The 19,962-nt window shown below is 33.5% G+C and overlaps 4 protein-coding genes across 7 annotated transcripts in view; 3 read left to right on the top strand and 1 right to left on the bottom strand.

The window, feature by feature from the left end:
• Positions 1-829: 829 nt before the first annotated feature.
• LOC138936009 (E3 ubiquitin-protein ligase TRIM23) lies at positions 830-4,447 on the top strand. Of its 2 annotated transcripts, none has more exons than XM_070301034.1 (7): positions 830-921; positions 1,141-1,313; positions 1,529-2,089; positions 2,159-2,267; positions 2,435-2,808; positions 3,115-3,483; positions 3,676-4,447. In XM_070301034.1, exons 2-7 carry the CDS (start codon positions 1,245-1,247, stop codon positions 3,832-3,834), a joined length of 1,641 nt encoding a protein of 546 aa, XP_070157135.1. In that variant the 5' UTR covers positions 830-921; positions 1,141-1,244; the 3' UTR covers positions 3,835-4,447. The 2 variants fall into 2 exon arrangements, with proteins under 2 accessions (XP_070157135.1, XP_070157134.1); XM_070301033.1 differs by having other exon boundaries at positions 836-1,067.
• Positions 4,448-5,147: 700 nt separating this feature from the next.
• On the bottom strand, positions 5,148-10,134 carry Calr (calreticulin). The gene is made up of 8 exons (XM_070301035.1): positions 9,947-10,134; positions 7,606-7,710; positions 7,309-7,512; positions 6,827-6,978; positions 6,275-6,541; positions 5,957-6,193; positions 5,614-5,802; positions 5,148-5,407 (listed from the first exon to the last, which is right to left on the bottom strand). The coding sequence occupies exons 1-8, from the start codon at positions 10,029-10,031 to the stop codon at positions 5,390-5,392; spliced, it is 1,257 nt and encodes a 418-aa protein (XP_070157136.1). The 5' UTR covers positions 10,032-10,134; the 3' UTR covers positions 5,148-5,389.
• A 750-nt stretch (positions 10,135-10,884) lies between these two features.
• LOC138936082 (micronuclear linker histone polyprotein) overlaps positions 10,885-19,962 on the top strand; it is a 32,651-nt gene continuing 23,573 nt past the window's right edge. For all 3 annotated transcript variants that reach the window (XM_070301157.1, XM_070301156.1, XM_070301159.1), the window contains exons 1-7: positions 10,885-11,093; positions 11,484-12,526; positions 13,162-13,370; positions 13,971-14,476; positions 14,814-15,117; positions 15,632-15,804; positions 16,695-16,828. In XM_070301157.1, the coding sequence (XP_070157258.1) occupies positions 10,995-11,093; positions 11,484-12,526; positions 13,162-13,370; positions 13,971-14,476; positions 14,814-15,117; positions 15,632-15,804; positions 16,695-16,736 (2,376 nt within the window). In that variant the 5' untranslated portion in view covers positions 10,885-10,994 and the 3' untranslated portion in view covers positions 16,737-16,828. The remainder of the gene's footprint in view (positions 11,094-11,483; positions 12,527-13,161; positions 13,371-13,970; positions 14,477-14,813; positions 15,118-15,631; positions 15,805-16,694; positions 16,829-19,962) is intronic.
• LOC138936084 (uncharacterized) overlaps positions 19,263-19,962 on the top strand; it is a 36,370-nt gene continuing 35,670 nt past the window's right edge. Inside the window, exon 1 of the mRNA XM_070301161.1 lies at positions 19,263-19,480. The gene's annotated coding sequence lies outside the window, so the exon portion shown is untranslated. The remainder of the gene's footprint in view (positions 19,481-19,962) is intronic.

The following is a 19,962-nucleotide window of genomic DNA, read 5'->3' as shown; positions in this document are numbered from 1 at the left end:
TGCTCTTTGCAAACTTTATATAATTTTCATGACCAAATCTCAAATACGAGTTCGCGTGTCGCATAGCGGTAAACAAACGAACTAGCGGTTGAATACTATTGTTTGTAAAGTTTTTGGAATGTTGCGAACGGTAACATTTCTCATGAAATATTAAATAAATAATAATTTTGGATATATGAAAATATGCGCATCAAACTCAATTATTAATATTAAACGAAATTAATGTTAACAATTAATTGCACATGTATATGTCCTCTGGAAATCCAAAAGACATCCAATATAATAGACAGGGCAGATATATCCTACAGACATCCAGGGGTTATCCAGTTGACATTTATAGGACATTAATACTTATTATAATACTTAAGATTTCTAAATTATATAAAATAGCCGACACAACTAAAAATAATTATGTATGCATATTAAACTTTTATAAATATATTTATAATAATATCTTAAAACATCCTACAAATGTCCTGAACCGTCCTGGACATATTCAGAATGATCCTGAGGATGTTTTGTGCTGTCTGGGAATGGATGTAATTATATGAAAAGAATTCTCAATCTTAGAGTTCACAATTATAATTTTATTTTCAAAGATATTTTTTATTACATATATTTTGTAAAAGTGCAAAAAAAAGTTTTGTTTCGTTTTGCAATTTAATTTTGTATATTTTTGTAATAAATATTGTAAAAAACAAATGTGAATAAAAACTAATCTGTCATGTGCTTTTTTTTTCTTTTTTTTTAGATACAAAATATGTCACGAGACGCGCAATCAAAAGCTTTCTTTTCGCAAAGTCGATTACTCTGATTGGCTGTGTCCCATCTGATAAAGATATCTCTTTTTCGCCTGTGAACCCGCCAGATCGATAAAGATAGTTAGAAGAGAAAAATTGCTGAAATTCGAAGATGAGATAAGTAAATAAGAATCAAAACAAAATGTATAAAAATTGATAATATATTTAGAAAAATTACAACGAAGGAATGGATAAAATAGGCGTAAAGGCACAAAGAAAAACATCCGAGAATCGAATAGAAAATAACGCGCAGTGTCATTGTTAAATGTATATAGTTCTGCTGCGCCATTCTGCAGTTTCATCTCTCACGATTTAATGATTTAAACCTTCTTTCACGCAGAGCGGAGATTTCGCTATTTAAAGTTAACCTTCATCACTTGTGCTCTAATTGTGGAAACTACATCTGGATTTCTAGGTGAAAGACAGAAGAAAATAATCGTCATAATGAGCGAGGACGCCGATCGACTGAGTAAATATCTAAAGCATTCGCTGAAAACGGCGCCGAAATCGAATGTAAGAGATATTTATATATATTTTGGAAGAATATCAATATATTACATTAAATTAATTAGGAAATTTAGTAGATGCGTTAGATATATCAACGCCAATAACACATAAAGTAAAATATTTAATTTGATAAGACTTGCCAAATAAAATATTTAATTGTCAAATTAGATATTAAATGTTTTCTTATTTTTCGCTCATAAGATGTATCCCAATGCTTATAGGTGTTGGAATGTCGCGTCTGCGAAGAGGTTTTTACTGTGGATGGTGTAAAGGTACCACGTCTGTTGCACTGTGGACACACGGTGTGCCATGCGTGTTTGTTGCGATTAAGAACTTGCATGCAGGATCAGCAATTTCTGCTGTGTCCCTTCGACCGGCAACCCACTGCCGTGTACGAAAATAGCGTCTATAGTCTGAAGAAGAATTTTGCACTCATCGAACTGCTCGAACGGTTGGAGCAATCCAATAGTGAGAAGACAGTGGTGTTGGAACGCGAGAGGCATCAGTCAAATCAGTCGTGCGATGAAGACGAGGCTCACACTGCTGTTCTCTATTGCACGATTTGCGCCACGCATCTGTGCGAGACGTGCGACACCGCCACGCATTCATCTAAAACATTAGGCAAGCATAGACGAGTGCCACTGTCAGAGAAGCCACGTGAAAAGCCTCGCTGTCCAATACATATGGAGCATGTGGCCGAGTTCACATGTACCCAAGAAGGCTGTCACAATTCCTTGATGTGTTATTTGTGTAAAGAGTATGGCAAACACAGCACACACAAGGTAATTTTATTTATAGCTCACTTTTCAGTTTATATACATTAGTAATTTTACCTATTTTTTAAATGATAGCCGGCATTGGTGGAGGAAGAGGCCGAGAATATCAGAAAATCCATTATCGCCGCATTACAAAAGATGACACAGTTTATGGAAAGTATGAGAGACACTGCACACAAGATAGGTACTTCTTTTGCTAATTTTTCTTTCATATAAACAAAAAAAAAACGAGCCTAAATTTGAGAAAGAGAATATAAATCTTTTTCCTAGTATGTATTTAGATCTAAATCTTTATATGTATTTATTTTGTATACCTTATATCTTCTATCAATTTATTTTTCATATTTTTAGAAATAGTAATTGAAGAATTGGAGGGCTGGGCGGTCGAAGATGCGAGAAGGAGAGTGCGATATCATTTTGAGGAACTACGTGCTGTTCTGGCCGAACAAGAGAAAACGGCGATGGCATATATCGAGACGGAGACTCGCGGTAGATTGTGTGCGTTGAGACAGCAACAAAAAGATCTCACGACCACAAGATCACAAGTGGCCGGTGTTTGTATCCAATGCGAGAGCATACTCGATTCCGAAGACTGGAAATTATTGAGTAGCTCAGAAAAAGTCAAGGAGGTTCTGGCGACGTTGGAACAGCAGCAACAACATTACGCGCAATTGGGACCAGATTTTCTCAGTCCCGAGTCTTCTATACCAATTATATTTAGCAGGGTATGTTAAAATTTCTCATGATAGATTATATTTGTGAATTATAATATATAACTTGTTCTAATTGTTCTAGTTGTTTCTGGAGTATTAAAATATAAATTCTCTTTAATCTCGAATAATTTGACTCATAGTGACTTATATAATTTTAGTAAATTTTTATATATATTGATCTCTTTTTTTTCTTAAACTATTTCAAATCACTTTCATTTTTAAATAGAAATAATTGCAATAATCAAATTATATAATTTGCCTTATCTACTATCTTTTTTTTCAAATATTTTTTTTCAAACACTTTTTTTTTTTTTGTAGGATAATAGGATACATATTGGAACAAAGATCGATATGCGCGTAGTGATCTTGGGACTGGATGGGGCGGGAAAAACAAGTATTCTATCTGCCATGCGTGGTGTCACGTTGTCGAACCCACCGATTCCCACTATTGGGTTCAATGTCGAGAGCTTAGAGTATATGAATCTTGTATTTACTCTCTGGGACGTCAGCGGCCATCAGAAATTTAGGCCACTATGGAAGCATTATTACCATAACACGCAAGCTGTCATTTTTGTAGTTGATGCTAGTGATAGGTCTCGTTTTGAAGAAGCGCAGAATGAATTATCAAAGATACTTTATGAACGAGAACTGAAAGATGCTCTACTTTTAATCTATGCTAATAAACAGGTAAATATAACATTCACTCGTTTGTATTGTAGATGTATATTTAAGTTTGAGATGAAATGTTTTTTTATATTTTTTTTATATTTGCGATGTTGATGTTTGGATTATATTAAGTTTGTAATTTGTAAACTCGATTTTAAATACGATTTTATAATTAATTTAGTTTTTAATCTAAATGAATATATATTTTTACAGGATATTGCAGGTTGTGCGAGCATTGAGGAGCTAGTCGATATATTTGGTTTGCATAAACTTTGTTGTGCAAGAGTATGGCACATTCAGGGTTCATCTTTAGTTACTAATACCAACAGTACCCTACAAGGTCTTGATTGGCTTTTGACACAATGCGTATAGAATGTTTTTTTCTTTTTGTATAAAGCTAGTTATATGGATAAGAAGTCGAGGAGACACGTTTCACGTTTACTAATGTGGTTTTCACATAAGGACAAGTCGAAATGGACTGAAGTTAGGTAAATAAAAATTGTGCAAGAAAGATATCCACGTAGTCGATATCTCGTAAAAAATAATTTATTTTCTAGGAACTATTTCTTCAAAAAATAGATTCTATTAAATATTGCTATTTAGAGAATTATAAAGAAAAGTGTTTCTCAATCATTTTTTTATATCGACACTCTCGATTGTACTTTCATATGCGTTAATTTTTTGTCTTTAATTTATTATTAATTAATATTCATATAAAAATTAATTTTTTTTATACGCTCTGTGAGCATGGATGACCGATATAAGTTTAACATATCTAATATATTGCTGTAGATCTCTCTATATTAGTTCGTCAATGTACGAGATAAGTCTGCTCTATCAAGCTTATCTGCATTATATCAAAAAGAAATAATGGCCAAGTTAATTTCAAAAATAATATCAATTTATTTCCAAACACAAAAATTGAGATACAAGAGATTTAATCGTATTTTAATATATCATAAAATAGCTTGTATATGCATGTATATATATATATATATATATAAAATGAAAATTAAAAGCAATTTGTACAGTCAGTTCGTACACATAACTATAAATAATGAAGATGGATTAGCAGCAGGATTAGAATAGGTTGTGTTTGATCAAGATGTGAGCATTTAAAGCCCATGAAAATAAATTCTGAGCACATCTAGAAAAGTCATTTATTTTATTACATGGGTTATTGTGTTGTTGCTTTTTTTTGATATATCATACCAATTATCATTCAGTCATAATTGCACACATTCATCCTTACGTTTTTCTTTCTTATAACTGGAGCTTTCTTTTTAATTATGCATACATTGTACGAAGAAAATGAAATAATATATATTATACTATAGCATAGTATTATTTAAATTACATCTGAATTATCTTTAATGTATATAAAACACTTGACAAACAAAAACGGAACAACTTAGAGTCTTTTACGGAGCTGCGCCGATGATGGACACTGGCTAGATGACTCTTTTATTTCTCTTTCACTAATTTTTAATATCTTTTTTTTCTTTTGTATTCCACATACTCCTGATATATCTCGTGGAAATATCAATCACTTGATTTACGCTTGCTTACGATCCATGCTTACAAGTTAATATTTCAGGATAATTTGCGCTCGAGTAGAAAGTTATACCGGATGACTAAAAATGTTTAGGCGCCGTGATACCAAGGCCAAAATAATTACTGAAACATTGGAAAAATTGGGCGAGACTTTATTTTGATATCTGAAAACGAATTCAATATGACGTCCTCGTAGAAAATATAGTGGACGACATAATCGATGAGGCTATTATCCTGTTCTCATGCTATTTTTTCGCATGTTTTTAGATTACAATTTTGTGCCTGTGGGAGGATTAATACGTGTCGCAGCCACGTAGCTCCTGGAATACAGTCTGTGTGTGTTTATGTCCACGCGCGACACTTTTATTTATATTTACAATTCGTCATGCTCCTATAAAGAAAGAAAGAAAGAAAAAGACGTTAATATAATTGATAGTATCATAATCAATACATTAGTTAGAATGGATACATTCAGAAACGAGGAATTCCTATTTTTATCGTCAGCAGACATCAGAAAAAATTTAAACATCATGTACATACAATTTTTATAAACCTTATTAAAATAAGATATAAGACTTAACATATGTAGACACTTACCTCAGCATCTGGTATATTGTTATCTTCCTCTTCAGCATTTGGTATATTATTATCTTCATCGTCAGCATCTGGTATATTATTATCTTCATCTTCATCATCTTCATCATCCTTGCTGCTTTCTTTTACCTCTTTGTCTCTCTGTTTTCTTTCCTCCTCATCTTGCGCTTCTTTCATTTTCTTCTCACCTTCCTATAATTTCCAGAATAAACAGAATATTTTTCAATTATCTATTTCCCTCATAAAAATTAAATATTAGTACGCGATGAATCAATCACATCATATTACATATTCATGATAGGGCAGATAAAGAAAAACGTTTTAATAACAAGGATCGAATGCTTACGAAAGTAGGTTTCCAGACTTCTTCTCCGAATTTGCGCGCGACTTCTGGATCATCGGTGATTAGAACATTATCGAAAATGGTACCAGATTTAACCTGCCAGAGATCAAAACCGACAGCGCAAATTTCGTCACGCTTATATAGCTCGGGATCAGCCGTGTATTCGGGGTTATCGATTTCAGGATGTACCCATGGTCCTTTATAATTAGGATTGTCGATTTGTTTCGGTTTCCATTCGCCCTGAAAGAATTACATAATTTTAGAAACAATGACAAAGTACCATATAAAATTCTGAATATATATTAGTTTCAATATACGAACTTTGTATTCGGGATTATCGATCATGGGTGCTTCCCATTCGCCGTCCATTTCATCATCCCAGTCCTCGGGTTTAGTAGCTTCGGGATCAGGAATGTGCTGCGGTTTATCCCAGTCCTCGGGCTTCTTATCTTCAGGATCGTCGATACTGATCTTATCATCCCAATCTGCAGGTTTGGTTTGAGATGGATCCTTAATCTTCTTTGGAGGCAGGAAGCCCCAATCTGCTTCCAACTCACCGGATTCTACTTCCTCATTATCGATGAGTACCTGAAGAATTATTTTATTGAGAAATCATCGAACCAAACAAATTTTCTGGCAATAGTTTTGAAGCAAATAGCGATAATATCGACATGTTGATCTTTGCCATATGTGCACAATGAGTCATATCGCTCCTGTACAATAAACAAACAAGATAATCTTTGCTTTACGAGATCCTTTGGCACTTGTCCTCCATAGCAATTAGCGAAGACATGAGACTCTAGGCTCGATATGATAATTCATGAGCTCGCATTATAATGTTATATAAATCTTTTAATAGTAGTGAATATTTACCTTGTATGTATTATCAGGTTTAACAATCAGTGTGTATAAATGTGTGTAGATATCATCCTTGCAGCGTATATCCTTATTAATCAAAAGGTTTTTGCCTTTATAGTTAAAGATGACGTGCACTTTTTTAATTCCTGGTCCACAAATGTCAGGCCCTGTATAGAAAGAGATATTGCATGTGGTCAAAATTGATATTCTTAATATATTAAAATGTATGTGTATATATATATATATGCATAAATAACTAATATATGTTCATTATAATACTTTGAACTTTATTTAAGCTAATCAACTGTTATAATAAATGTATCTTCTTTGGTGCCTGCAATATGCATAATCGCTATATACAGGGCATATGAAAGAGTATTATTCTCCGAGTTCCTATAGCACTTGTCATACACTGGTATGACCAGTGACTCTTAGGCTCGGGATCATTATCAGTAACTATGAATTATCGATAATACAATTTTGATGAAAAAACTTACCAAACATAATTTCGTATGGAGTTTCTCCATGCATATCTTTCTGGTCGAGTGAGCAATCAAACACTTTGACGTATCCACCACCACAGTCGATGTTTTGTTCATGCTTGACGGTGAACTGGATGACAAGGGTCTTGTCCTTATTGCTAAATGCAGTAAACTTCTTACTGATGGCGTAAAACCTTGCATCTTGTGATGTTTGAATACCTGAGGATAATTTGGAAAAGAATAGAGGATACTCATTATGTAAATGAACAAAATTTTGTATTTCATAAACTGTCCGTGTATTCTTTCAAGTACCTTTATCATTTTCTGCATCATTCCAGAACTTCCCGTGACTTAAAACAAACTTTCCAAATTCTTTATCCGGATGCTCGGAGTAGACCCAGTTTTGTTCCCATGAATCTGAAATATCCATAGTTTCTCTGTGAAATGATGTACATATAAAAAAAAAGCAACATTATAAGGTATACATACATATACTACTTCAATTTAAATATATTTTATTAACACATATGTACATAAATACGCCTGTGCATAAGTATGAGAGATTTATATAATGTTGCATTATTCATTAATAATTTTAACCTATGAAATCTGAATAAAAAAAATGATTTTTATTAATTTAGCAATTATCAACGAACAAAGCAAAAATTTTATTCTGTTAATATATTACATTTGTATGCAATTATGTTATATCTATACACGGTGTAATATATATTATTTCAATTTCAAGACGATAAAAATTAATATTTAAAATTAAAATATAAAAATTAAAATAAAAAATATAAAAAATATAAAATTAAAATAAATATAAAATTAAATAAAATAAAAAATATAAAATAATATATAAAATAAAAAATATAAAATTAAAATATAAAAATTAAAATAAATATTAAATGATTATATGCAATTTCTGGTTATTAAATATAAATCGACAATATATTTGCATGAAATTCTTATTGCAAGTCCTCGAGCAAGAGAGGTAAACGAGAGGGGATAAAAACCGGTTAAATATGAAAAAGACGACGATATATAACTGTACTAACTGTCGGGAGACGAAGAGAGAGAGATAGTACTATTTCTCGTCGACAATTTCGACAAGTTTAATTTCTATGCAAAAGATATGGAAAAATAAAGCCGTAACCATCGCGTTCCATTGTCATTAAATAAACATAAGAAGTTCGTTGTTTTCACAATTCTTTTCTTGCCTCATTCTCTATTCAGTTCTTGTTCCGTTTTATATACACGGAAAGCGTGGAAAAAAAAAAGAAAAAAAGAAGAAGAAGAAGAAGAAGAAGAAGGAGAAGAAGAAGGAGAAGAAGAAGAAGGAGAAGAAAAGAAGAAGGAGGAGAAGAAGGAGAAGGAGAAGGAGAAGGAGAAGAAGAAGAAGGAGAAGAAAAGAAGAAGAAGGAGAAGAAAAGAAGGGGGAGAAGAAGAAGAAGAAGGAGAAGGAGAAGAAGAAGGAGAAGAAGGAGAAGAAAAGAAGAAGAAGGAGAAGAAAAGAAGAAGAAGAGGAGGAGGAGGAGGAGGAGGAGGAGGAGGAGGAGGAGGAGGAGGAAGAAGAAGAAGAAGAAGAAGAAGAAGAGGGGGGGGGGAGAGAAGCAAGGTCTGTCGCGTATACTTTTTACGCTTTATGCATTTAAGGCGAAACAAACGTATACAGTTGAAAGAAGAATGAATGAATCCTGCATCTCTGAAATCAGAATTTAACGGGATAACATCCACGTCAGTGGGAAAATCCGTTCGTCGTCGTGGAGAATTTTTTACACTTGACGTACCTATAAGGGGAGATAGCCTTACGTAGGAGATTACGGAGCGAGGGAAGGAAGAACAGGAATGAGAACGCAGAATTGAACGCAAATGAACGGAGAGACCTGTAAGAGAAGTCATTTTCGCCCGGCATCGAAATCTTATCTCAACGAGATATCGAATCGGCTTCGCAATCGTCTCCCCTTGTCACGTCGTTCGCCGCTAACCGGAGAATCGAAACATGCGGATCGATCGATCTGACGTATCTCGTCATGTCGACGATGGTGCGACGATAGACGATAGATACCTCGTTAGCACGACGATTGCCACGAGAGACTAGACTATGACTTCCGACTGCGTGTCGGTCTCTCCATGTTTCTCCATCTCTCTCTCTCTCTTCCTCCCTTGGCGCGTCGTGGCGCATATGGCCGATACCGCTTCAAAAAGTTATGAACACGACGTATGTGTATTGCGATGTACGTACGTCGTGAATGATTTTCTCCAGTCGCGTATGGTGAAAAACGATTTCGTATCGTATCAAATAATAGACGTGGACGGACGAGACGACACGGAGCCACGGAAGAGCGCGACAGGGCGTGCGGTTACCAAGGAGAGGCCGCGTTCTCGTCCCTCCTGCTATACACGATGCGTGCGAGATATTTTCGCCTTTTCCGTTCCACGCGCCTTGTCCTTTTAATTGGAAAGAACGCGGAGGATACGCAGAATGAATGAACGAGGGTGTGGTTCCATCCGTGAGAAGATATCGCGGCACTCCGATCCGCCACGGTCCTTCGTGGCGAAGAAAGAAGCCGCCGCCGTGAATCTTGACGGCCGGGGGGGGGGGGGGGGAGTCGGCGTTTTCGCGATCGAAAGGATGATTATTACTCACCATCGGTGAACTTCTCGTCCAAGTAGATCTCCGCCGAGACAATGGCGAGCCCTAGGAATAGGACGAGCGCGATAGGAGACCGCATTTTCGGACGCGCCGATGGAACGACGTGATTCCGAAGAGACGACGACGAAGGGAGGCACTTGCCACCACGACGAACTGGCCGATAATGTTCGCTTGGCGTACGTGGTTGGTGAGTTTAGCGGCCATCGGAATAGACAGATGGAACGCGCCGATTGGCGGACGCGCGCCGACCAATCACCGCCGACCACGCTCAACTAACGTTGCGCCACACCGCGGTAGCGGTTGGAAAATTGCCGCATGTCGCGCATAGCCTCCCGCGTTATCGCAGACGCTTATCTGTCGTCGATACGGTAGCGTCGTATTCGAGGAAACGAGGAGCCGACGACAGCCGGATTTGCGCGAGAGCGTTCGACGGGATGGAAGCCGCTGATTGGCTGCTACGTCAAAGTACGCGTCATTTTCAAACTAGTTTTTTTTCTCTAATAAATCGCGTTTTTCTATTTCTCAGTTTCTGACATTGCGTTAGAGATATACTTTGGTATTTTCTACATCAAAATAATCGTCGTTATAAATTGAAATATTTCTATCTGAGAGAGAAGACAATAGATAGTTTCGAGTATTTTATTAACTCTTATCAAATATTTTACATGAAGATTTCATTACGATTTCGTTATCGAGATATCATTTAGCAGTCGTATCATTTAACAGTCGTAAAGCATGTTAATAGCATTATAATATATCAAATAAGGTATTGTTTCAAAATTTTAATTATAATTTGTAATAGCCAATGATAATATTGGGCACTTTAATAACGTGATATGTATTGTATGTGTGCACAGGCTGTTTCCTTGGCAACGAAATATAGTAAACTCATGGTGAAAACGAGCAGAACGATCTATCGTGGCTCACTTGAGAACAATTTAATTTATGGATAATTGAAATTTACAAGTGATGCAAAAGTCAAACGAAGATTTTGTTAGCTAAATTTAGACTGAACACTTTTGAAGCTAAAATAAGGGAAAAAATGCTCTCTTCGAAAGCGAACGCGGCACTGGCGCGTTTGAAAGAAATCGAGGAGAAATACAAAATAAAACGTGAGGAGCAGAAATGGAATCGTAAAGAAGTGAGTATTCGTTAAAAATAAGAAAAAAAATAAGAGAATTGAAAAGAATGCTGAAAAGGGAATTTGTGAGACAAAAATTTCGTCAAGTTTAAACTTTGCACAAAATATATGATGAAATATTTTATGATATATATTTTACATTTTCCTTTATTTTTATGCATTTATTTTCTGTTTATTTATTTCGTATATAAAATAGAAATAATAAATACATGTACAAATATTTAATTATATTTTTTGTAGAGAGATTTTTTTAGAATTAAATTGTAGATTTTATAGCTATAAAGTAGGTTATAGTTATAAGCTTATTTTTCTTTATAAATCTAATAATGAAAATTTCTAAAAAATAGCGATATTGTATGATTCTAATGTAAAACACGTTGCATTGTTTAGGATGCGGATAGCTCGATAAGCAGCGTTTCGATAATTCGTTCGGAAAATTCCTGGGCGGAATTAAAGAAATCACCGAAGAACGTCTCGAAGCTCAAGCTTGACATTAAGATACCAGATATACGATTCGAAGGACGCGCGGAAGAAATAAAACTTTCATCGGAGAGTAAGAAATCAACGCCAGACAAGATGAGTCCGAAATCTTTCGAAGACATCGACGAAGCCGACCTTGACGTCACGATGCCGCCGAAAGATAAATCGCCGCGTTCCACAGGAAAGCAAGAAAGTCTCATCTCGGATATAACGAGTATTCAAGAGAATAGCTCGATCGAAAGCGTGCTCGATGACTCGATGATTTCGTCGAAATCACTCTCGCGCTCGAAAACGTTACGAGGAAACTTTTCCATGGCTAGTAATAAATCTTTCAAACGCGAAGAGAAGACAAAAGCGTCTACAAAGTACAAACAAGAGAAAGAATCCGATAAATTGTTAGATATTTCCAAGGGAAAAGCATCATCTGCTAATTCGTCGATCACAAAGCAATCGAGATTGTTCGAAAAATCGAATGAGAAGACTGTCAAAGTGCATTCTAATCTGAAATCGAGAGACCGTTCGATTCAAGAAAAAGTAACCATTAAAATATCAAATACGGCTAATTCGGATCGCTCAAGATCATCTTCGCGCGATGATAGCGTTATCGAGGAATCGATCGGCGCAGTGGACGACGGCAGTGAAATTATTTCGGAACTTTCTCACGCCAAGACAAGTATTACCGCTAAAACCGACGATTCTATTAAAAGTTCCAAATATTTGGCAGCTGAAAACGCTTTTGTGATGGGTCCGAGCAACTCCAGACAGCTGGCAACTGAAAGTGGATACGCGAACGACACCTTTGAAGACATTTCGAGTTCGACTATGCGATCACAATCGCAGCCCGAAAAAATAATCATTGAGAAGCAAAAAATAGATTCAGCAGGGTCTAATACAAAGAAAATCGAAACGGTGTTACTCGACGAATATAAACATCAAAATAATAAGAACAACAGGTAACTTTATATCTTTCATTAATAGATACAATAGAGATATTATTTTTATATTTTCATATTTAATTTTAATATCACTTGACGATATATTTCATAATAAAACATATATTTGATAATAAAATACATATTTTTCCATAAATATATTTTTATCTTAAATAGAAAATTAATATTTTAAATAATAACTAAGCGTGAAATCTATTATGTCAATAATAATAGTAATATTAATAATATGAAATAAAATAAAAAAAAGATAATTTGTTTATTACTAATTTCAAAACAATTATTTTTTTATGAAAAATAATATATGAAATAATAGAAAAAAAAACTTAACTTTGAATTTAATCCAGTGTAATTAATAAATATTTATTATTTATTAGAAATCATGAATTATAAATAATTATATTTTTTAGCTTTATAAAGGACGAATAATACAAATGAATAGTTATTGCTTCTCGAAATATATTAGAATATATAGAGTAGTGTTAACAGTAGACTAGTAGAGTGTTTATGACAGAAAAGATCGAATGATTTATAATCATATTAACACGAATGCGAGATGGAAAAATATCGATATTCTCGAAATCACCAAATTTTCATCGGTGTAGAAAGATTTTATGCAATATTTTATTCAATTGCAGAAAGGGGCACATCATCGAACTCGTGGCTTTAAAACCAAATGAAAACGAGATTAATTTGGAACCGTTCAACTATGCCAATGATTTTGCCAACGCAAATTCAGATAACGCAATCGTGCGCTTGATAAAATCGCCAAAATCTGCCAGTTCGCGTTCAGAGAAACGTTATCAAGAACATCGACCAGAGTCGTTTAAAACAAACACTTCAAGTGGTAAAATAGATAATGTATTTTAAATAAATTGATTTTAGCATCAATATATTGATATTGGAGTCAATCCAATTTAACAGAATATGAAAAAAATTATTGAAATTGCTGATATATGAAAAAATCTATTGTGAGATATGTATATTCTCGAGAAAATTAATTTAAACGGAAATAGTAAATATATTTATAATAACTTATGTTTTAATTAATATTTATTTTAATAATGTTTAATATAATCTATATAAAAATTAAAATAATTTTAATATAATCTATTTATATATAAAACAAAATGTATATAATTATAAAATTTATCTTTTTATAATCAATAATTTTTATCTTTTGATTAATATGCGTTATTATTAATTGCTTTATCTTATTAATAGAATATTTTTCAAGTATTTGTAAAATATATTTTAACTAAATTTTGAAATAATACGCCAATTGCTAAACCAATAACTATTTTTCCTCGTCAGAAAAAGCCGTCTTGAAAATTTATCAACATTTTTAAAATTCTTTTTAATGTTCAAAAATTTTTTTTCGATAAAAAATATCTTATCGTTATGTTTCAAAGAAATTCTAATGCGATCTATTTGACAAATTTTTCAGCCACAAACTTCGATAAAAAGATATCTCACTCGTCGAAGTCGTTGACCGGAGTCGATGATGTGACGAACACAGACGAGAAGAAAAACTCACCGGAGATCAGGACGATTTCTGTTGGGCAAGAAAGCGGCCAGGAAGAGCGCGGGAAAGCATCAAACAAAATAAGAGAACGCGCAATGATAAATATCACCGGACCGCCTGCGGCGGATGAGAAGGACATAATCAAATCAAGTTTATCAAAAGAATATGAAATAAAAAAAGAAAACGTTTTAGAAAAGAGCTCGGATCAACACATTTCTCAGGATGCCGAAGATGTGTTGAGAAAATTGCATAAACATGCGCATGATGCGCTGGTCAAGCGTCACGCGAGCTCAAAAAACGTGAAGGAAGCGTCGGAAAAATCTCCCGAGAGTAAAACAAAATCTGAAAACAAAGATGTGATAAAAACGAGAAAAGAGATGCCGAGAGAGGAAAACGAAAGCAGTCGCTCTTCAGAGGAAAATAAAAAAGTAAGTATTAGTGTCGTTTTTTTTTCTGGATAATTATTAGATTATTGTTAAATTATTTAAATTAAACTTTCTCGGAATTATTTTTTATTATCTTAATTTTTGTACAAGATCATGCATTTTACAGTTGTAAAAATATCTCACTTTATTTATAAAGAATAATACATAAGAAAATATTTCCATACTTTTAACAATATGTTGAAGATCTCTTTCTTTCAAGATAATTAAATTAACGCATTTTTTCGATGCGAAAAAATCATTACACGATAATTATATAATATATTTTGGCAAGAAAAATCGCTTTTTTTTATCTCTAACATCATTTTTTTTATGTTTTCAGTGTGATCGTAATAATCACAAATCTAGCAGCCAGAAGAAGAAGAAGAAAAGCGTTCACGTTCCGAGTTCAAATTCGGCGCAAGCTCACTATACTGGAAGTCGTAAGGAAGATAAGACTTCAAGATTTGATGAGAAACAAATGCGCGGACTTCAGAAACAAATGGTTGAACTGCGATTGCAGCAAGAACGGAAAGACCTCCAAAAATATCTACAGGAACTGAAGGATTCAAAACTGGAATCGGGTTCTACTCAAAGTTATTTTAGTCCCCTGGAATTTCCGAAGATTGCAGAATTTACGCAACCTGGTAAAATAAAAATTTATATGAATTAATTTTTCTAAAAAATTTTTTGTTGTTGAATATCTATACATTAAAATTAGGCTTTTATATTTTATTTTATATTTTCTATTGATAAGAAGATCGAATTCTTTTCTTTTTGTCTCGTCTTTTATTTTTAATTAAAACTCTTCTGCATACTGTCTCGTACAATTCGCTTTTCGTTTTTTCACACACGCGGTTTATACATATTTTATTGAATGCGAAGTACAGTTAGCCATGCTGCGACGAATGCAGGGACAATTGCGATTCTAGAATTGAATAGAAGGAATCCGCATTGTATCGAAACAATGAGAACGTAAACTAATAGCGGATCTAGCAATGTAGAGCACATAAAGACGAACATATTAAATATATTTCGCATTTAGATACATGCGTTAGAAATGCACACACAAATATATTTAAATATATATATTCTCCATACATTAATATATTTTTTATTTATTTATGCATATTTTGTGAAAATGAAATATTTTCTTCCTAGGCGCAATCAACTTGGAATCAAAACAGGACGATCAGCATATTGTGCTTCGGGAGAGAGTTTCGGCGATCAAACAGAGTTTGAAGGATCAATATATCTTGTATCGCGATTACTGTACTATGGCGCAAGCGATCAATGCCCACTACGTTCCCACGACGTTGCAGGATGCTAAAAAGGTTAATGCCTTTCGATATTATACATTGTATATCAAATTAGAATTTTAGTAAGCAATTCTATTAACTGCATAACACAATAAGATATCTTATGAGAAGTACAATGGCAAATTTTCAATGTTTTCATTAATCATGTAAGAAACTAAAAAATAGAATTATTATATATCAAATTATTTTATATATTAGGAGATATTAAGTTGTTATATACATATGTATTAAGGACTGCTCGTACATTTTGTTTACGAGCTGGAATCAAAATTTTGCTGTTATATTTCTTTCTATAAGTATAGCGACAACTTCTTTTTATATACAGAATTATGGTAATGGATGACGAAATAAGAAATACATCATCGAATTTTATTTAAAACAATATTACGTCATACAGACAACAACATCGTAGGATTTTATTAAAAAAGTCTCCGGTATCTTGAATAAACCTTGAATGGTTCTTATATTGTCTTACGCCTACATCGTAAATATCGATGTTAAAATATAATGTAACCTATATATTAGCGTGATATAAGTATTATGCAGTCTTTGACGTAACAATATTTAAAATAGCGAATGTAATGACGTGTACGAGAAAGCTGCGTCATAATGTTCGCTCAGGTTTTTTCGCACATCGATTTTGCGTAATACGGTCAAAGGAAAAAGGGTCGGAGAAATTCTTTTATGAGCCTAGGAAGCATCTAGGCTGTAATATACTATACGTGTGTGTGTATGCGTTTGCCCGTAGTTAGGTAGGCCAGAGAGCATGTTACGACAAGGATAATAGGGACGCAATAAGGAACCGAATAAGGAAACGTATGGATAACCGCGAACACGTCGATTTTATCGAGAGAATTTTAGCTCACGAAAGTCTTTTAAATGAAATAAAATTTTTTTGCTTGCAGACAATACGTGAGTTGCAGAAAATGATAATTAAAAGCAGATGACATTGGCACGCCTACCTGAGAGTAGATATGTCACTTGAGACTCTTCGTTGAAATTACCTACGATTTAGCATTTATGGATACTTTGATAACATGTGAGTACCCCTAAAATAAATCTAATTTATTTATTAAATTATATCAAAATCTTCACGAAATATCGAATTTTATTATTATTAAAGAATTAAATTTATTTGTAATTTAAACGTCAAATTTCGATATTTTGAAGTTGTGACTATTTAAACTAGATTTTAGTTTAAAACTTTAATATTAAAAATTGAAGTTTAATTTCACAAACAAAGAATAATGTTTGTAAAGTGCGTATATTGAACATTGAAAGATGTTTCTTGTTGAGTTTATCTATGATTTTATTTTACGTTTATAATCAATAATTTGAAACTCTGAGTATTAAACATAAATTTAATATCCGGAATACTTAGGATTGTGTGCATAAAATATTAAATTTGCGCATAATCATGTAACGCGAATTATGTAATCACTGCATTTTTTCGATATTGAGTGTGGTTAGCTTTTCCACGTTATATTAATCGGGAAATAAATATACATATTCTCATAAAATTTATACACTATAATTCTAACGCGATTTTACTCGAGAATGGAAATCTTTTTTGTTAATTAAAAACGCGATAGGATCCATATCAATGGAACAGCGGTTTTCTTAACGAAATCGAAACTGAGATTTCTCCTTTATGCAATTACTAACCTGGCTGTGCAATATATTCACGCTTCCGGTGTGTGAATGTTGTGAAACTTTGTGAAAATCATTCGCACATTGCCCATTCCCTCGCGAATTGCAGAATAAAATAAAATTGCAGCGCGAAAAATAAAAAAAGAGATATTAAAAAACTGTCACTTTATTTTTTAATCGACATTTAATTAAGATACGAATAATATTAGCTCGATTTTATATTTTAATGGAAGAAATTTGTTTGAGAGTTTCCTGAAAAATTTATTTATTTGTTTGATACTTAATCTTTATTTTTATGCACGCAAAAATTCGAAACGTGAAATTGATCGAAAATTATTTTTCCTGAATATTTAATGAATAATAATTATTCTTTTTTATTCTCTCTCTTTTTTTTTTTTTAAGATAGTTTTAATTTGTGGTAACACAATCTTATTAGAAACTTAATTCACAAGCTACACAAATATCATTTAAATTAAATTTTATTATTATTTTTAAACACGTGGTAAATTTATATTTGTCTTATATTAAAGAAATTAACTTTTATTTCAATTTTTTTTATTTGAATTTCCAACATCTTCTATAAAATATATATATATATATATAATATATAATATACAGGGTGTCCCATTTTAATCTCCTCAGGCAAATATCTCAAAAACCAAGCCCGGAAGAGAAAAATGTTTCAGACAAAAGTTGTTTGGTTTCGAGGGGGCCATAAGATGGTACCATTGGTTTGACCTTGGAAAATTATTTGAAGGTCACGTGAAGGTCAACTTTAAAATCTTAAATAGAAACCTCCATTTTTTATTTAGTATTCTTGTAGCTGACATCGAGAGCTTTCCAAAACACTACATTAAAGTATTTTTTTATTAAGTACTTTTTGAGTTATTTTATATTTTAATCTGACATATTTTGATATAAAAAATTAAATATCTCGTAAAATATTTAGTTTTCGATAATCTTACCGTAATACTTCTATGTACAGAATAATGAAATAAATCAATTAGTATTAAAAAAATAATTGTTTTTAAGAAAATTATTTACAATGTATTTTTTTAAACAATTATTTGTTTTTTTGGCATTAATTAATTTGTCTCATTATTCTGTAGATAAAAGTATTACGGTAAGATTATCGAAAACTGAATATTTTACGAAATATATTATTTTTTATATCAAAATATGTCAGATTAAAATATAAAATAACTCAAAAAGTACATAATGAAAAAATACTTTATTATAGTGTTTTGGAAAGCTCTCGATGTTAGCTATAAGAATACTAAATAAAAAATGGGGGTTTCTATTTAAGATTTTTAAGTTGACCCTTACATGACCTTCAAATGATTTTCCAAGGTCAAAGCAATGGTTCCATCTTATGGCCCCCTCGAAACCAAACAACTTTTGTCCGAAACATTTTTCTCTTCCGGGCTTGGTTTTTGAGATATTTGCCTGAGGAGATTAAAATGGGACACCCTGTATATAAGTATACTTGTATATTATACATATTACATATATTGTATTAATAATATTAATAATATTATTAATAATATACAAACTATATACTTGTATTATTATATTTTTCTATTTACTCTTTTCAATCGTTTATGCTCGAACTAAATAACTTGAAGAGGGTCGAAAAAAACGCGTGGAATAATTTAAATGCAAACAGAGACAAAATTACTCTCGGCCGTGTTGTCCCCCCCCCTGCGCTATTGGGCAAACTTCACGCTGCGCGCGTGTCGCTTGCGTGGGAGCTGCGCGGCAACCCAGCGGACGCTGTGCGGCGCGCGGCGCGCTTTCATTGACGCGGCGCGCGCACGCGGCATTTCTGCCGTGCAGTCTCGGGGCAACCTCGCGAACGTCAGCACGTAATCCGCGACCGTCCGTCCTCGAGCGAGAGATCACGACAGTCTCGGAGCTGAATCCTCGCGTATCGATCTCACGACCGGGTGGTGTTGCGATCGTAATTTCTCACCGCCGGCGAAGGGCACAGCGCGAGAGATTAGAACGATCCAGCCAAAGAAAGCGACCGCTCCTCTCTTCGGTAAGTCGATCGATTTCGGCGGATGGGTGGGCGAAATCGCGCGCGGAGAGCGAATCGAATCGAATAAACGTACGAGGTGTCCGGTGATAGACTGTATCTTGTCGAAAAGCGAAATACGATTCTTTCCTTATTCGAACTCGATTAATGTAATAATACTATCTCTTTTCGCGCCTTTGGAAATTTTGGCATTAAATATGCCGGATCGAGTTTTAAGAATCCTGTTAAAATAAACTTTCGCTTGAAATTGGCTGCGGAATAGAGTACCCGATTTTAAACGCCATATTTCGCGTGGTATTCGCGGGTTTTAAAATTTCGGCGTGAAATATATGCTTGAGTTAAGATTCTCTTTTCATTTGAGAAATTGACCGAACAATCTATTACTAGATATATTACTAGACATCGAAACTGTCGAATTGCCTTTTGCATCGTTCGCGGAGTGTTGAAAAGCTATTCAGGTATATTTATATTCAACGATTTTTTGT

This window comes from Polyergus mexicanus, unplaced genomic scaffold, assembly GCF_030449975.1.
Source record: "Polyergus mexicanus isolate NDT 795.1 unplaced genomic scaffold, iyPolMexi1.0 SCAF_9, whole genome shotgun sequence".
Taxonomy (NCBI): Eukaryota; Metazoa; Arthropoda; class Insecta; order Hymenoptera; family Formicidae; genus Polyergus; species Polyergus mexicanus.
Note: the sequence above shows the minus strand (reverse complement) of the source record. Positions and strands in the feature narration are given on the sequence as shown.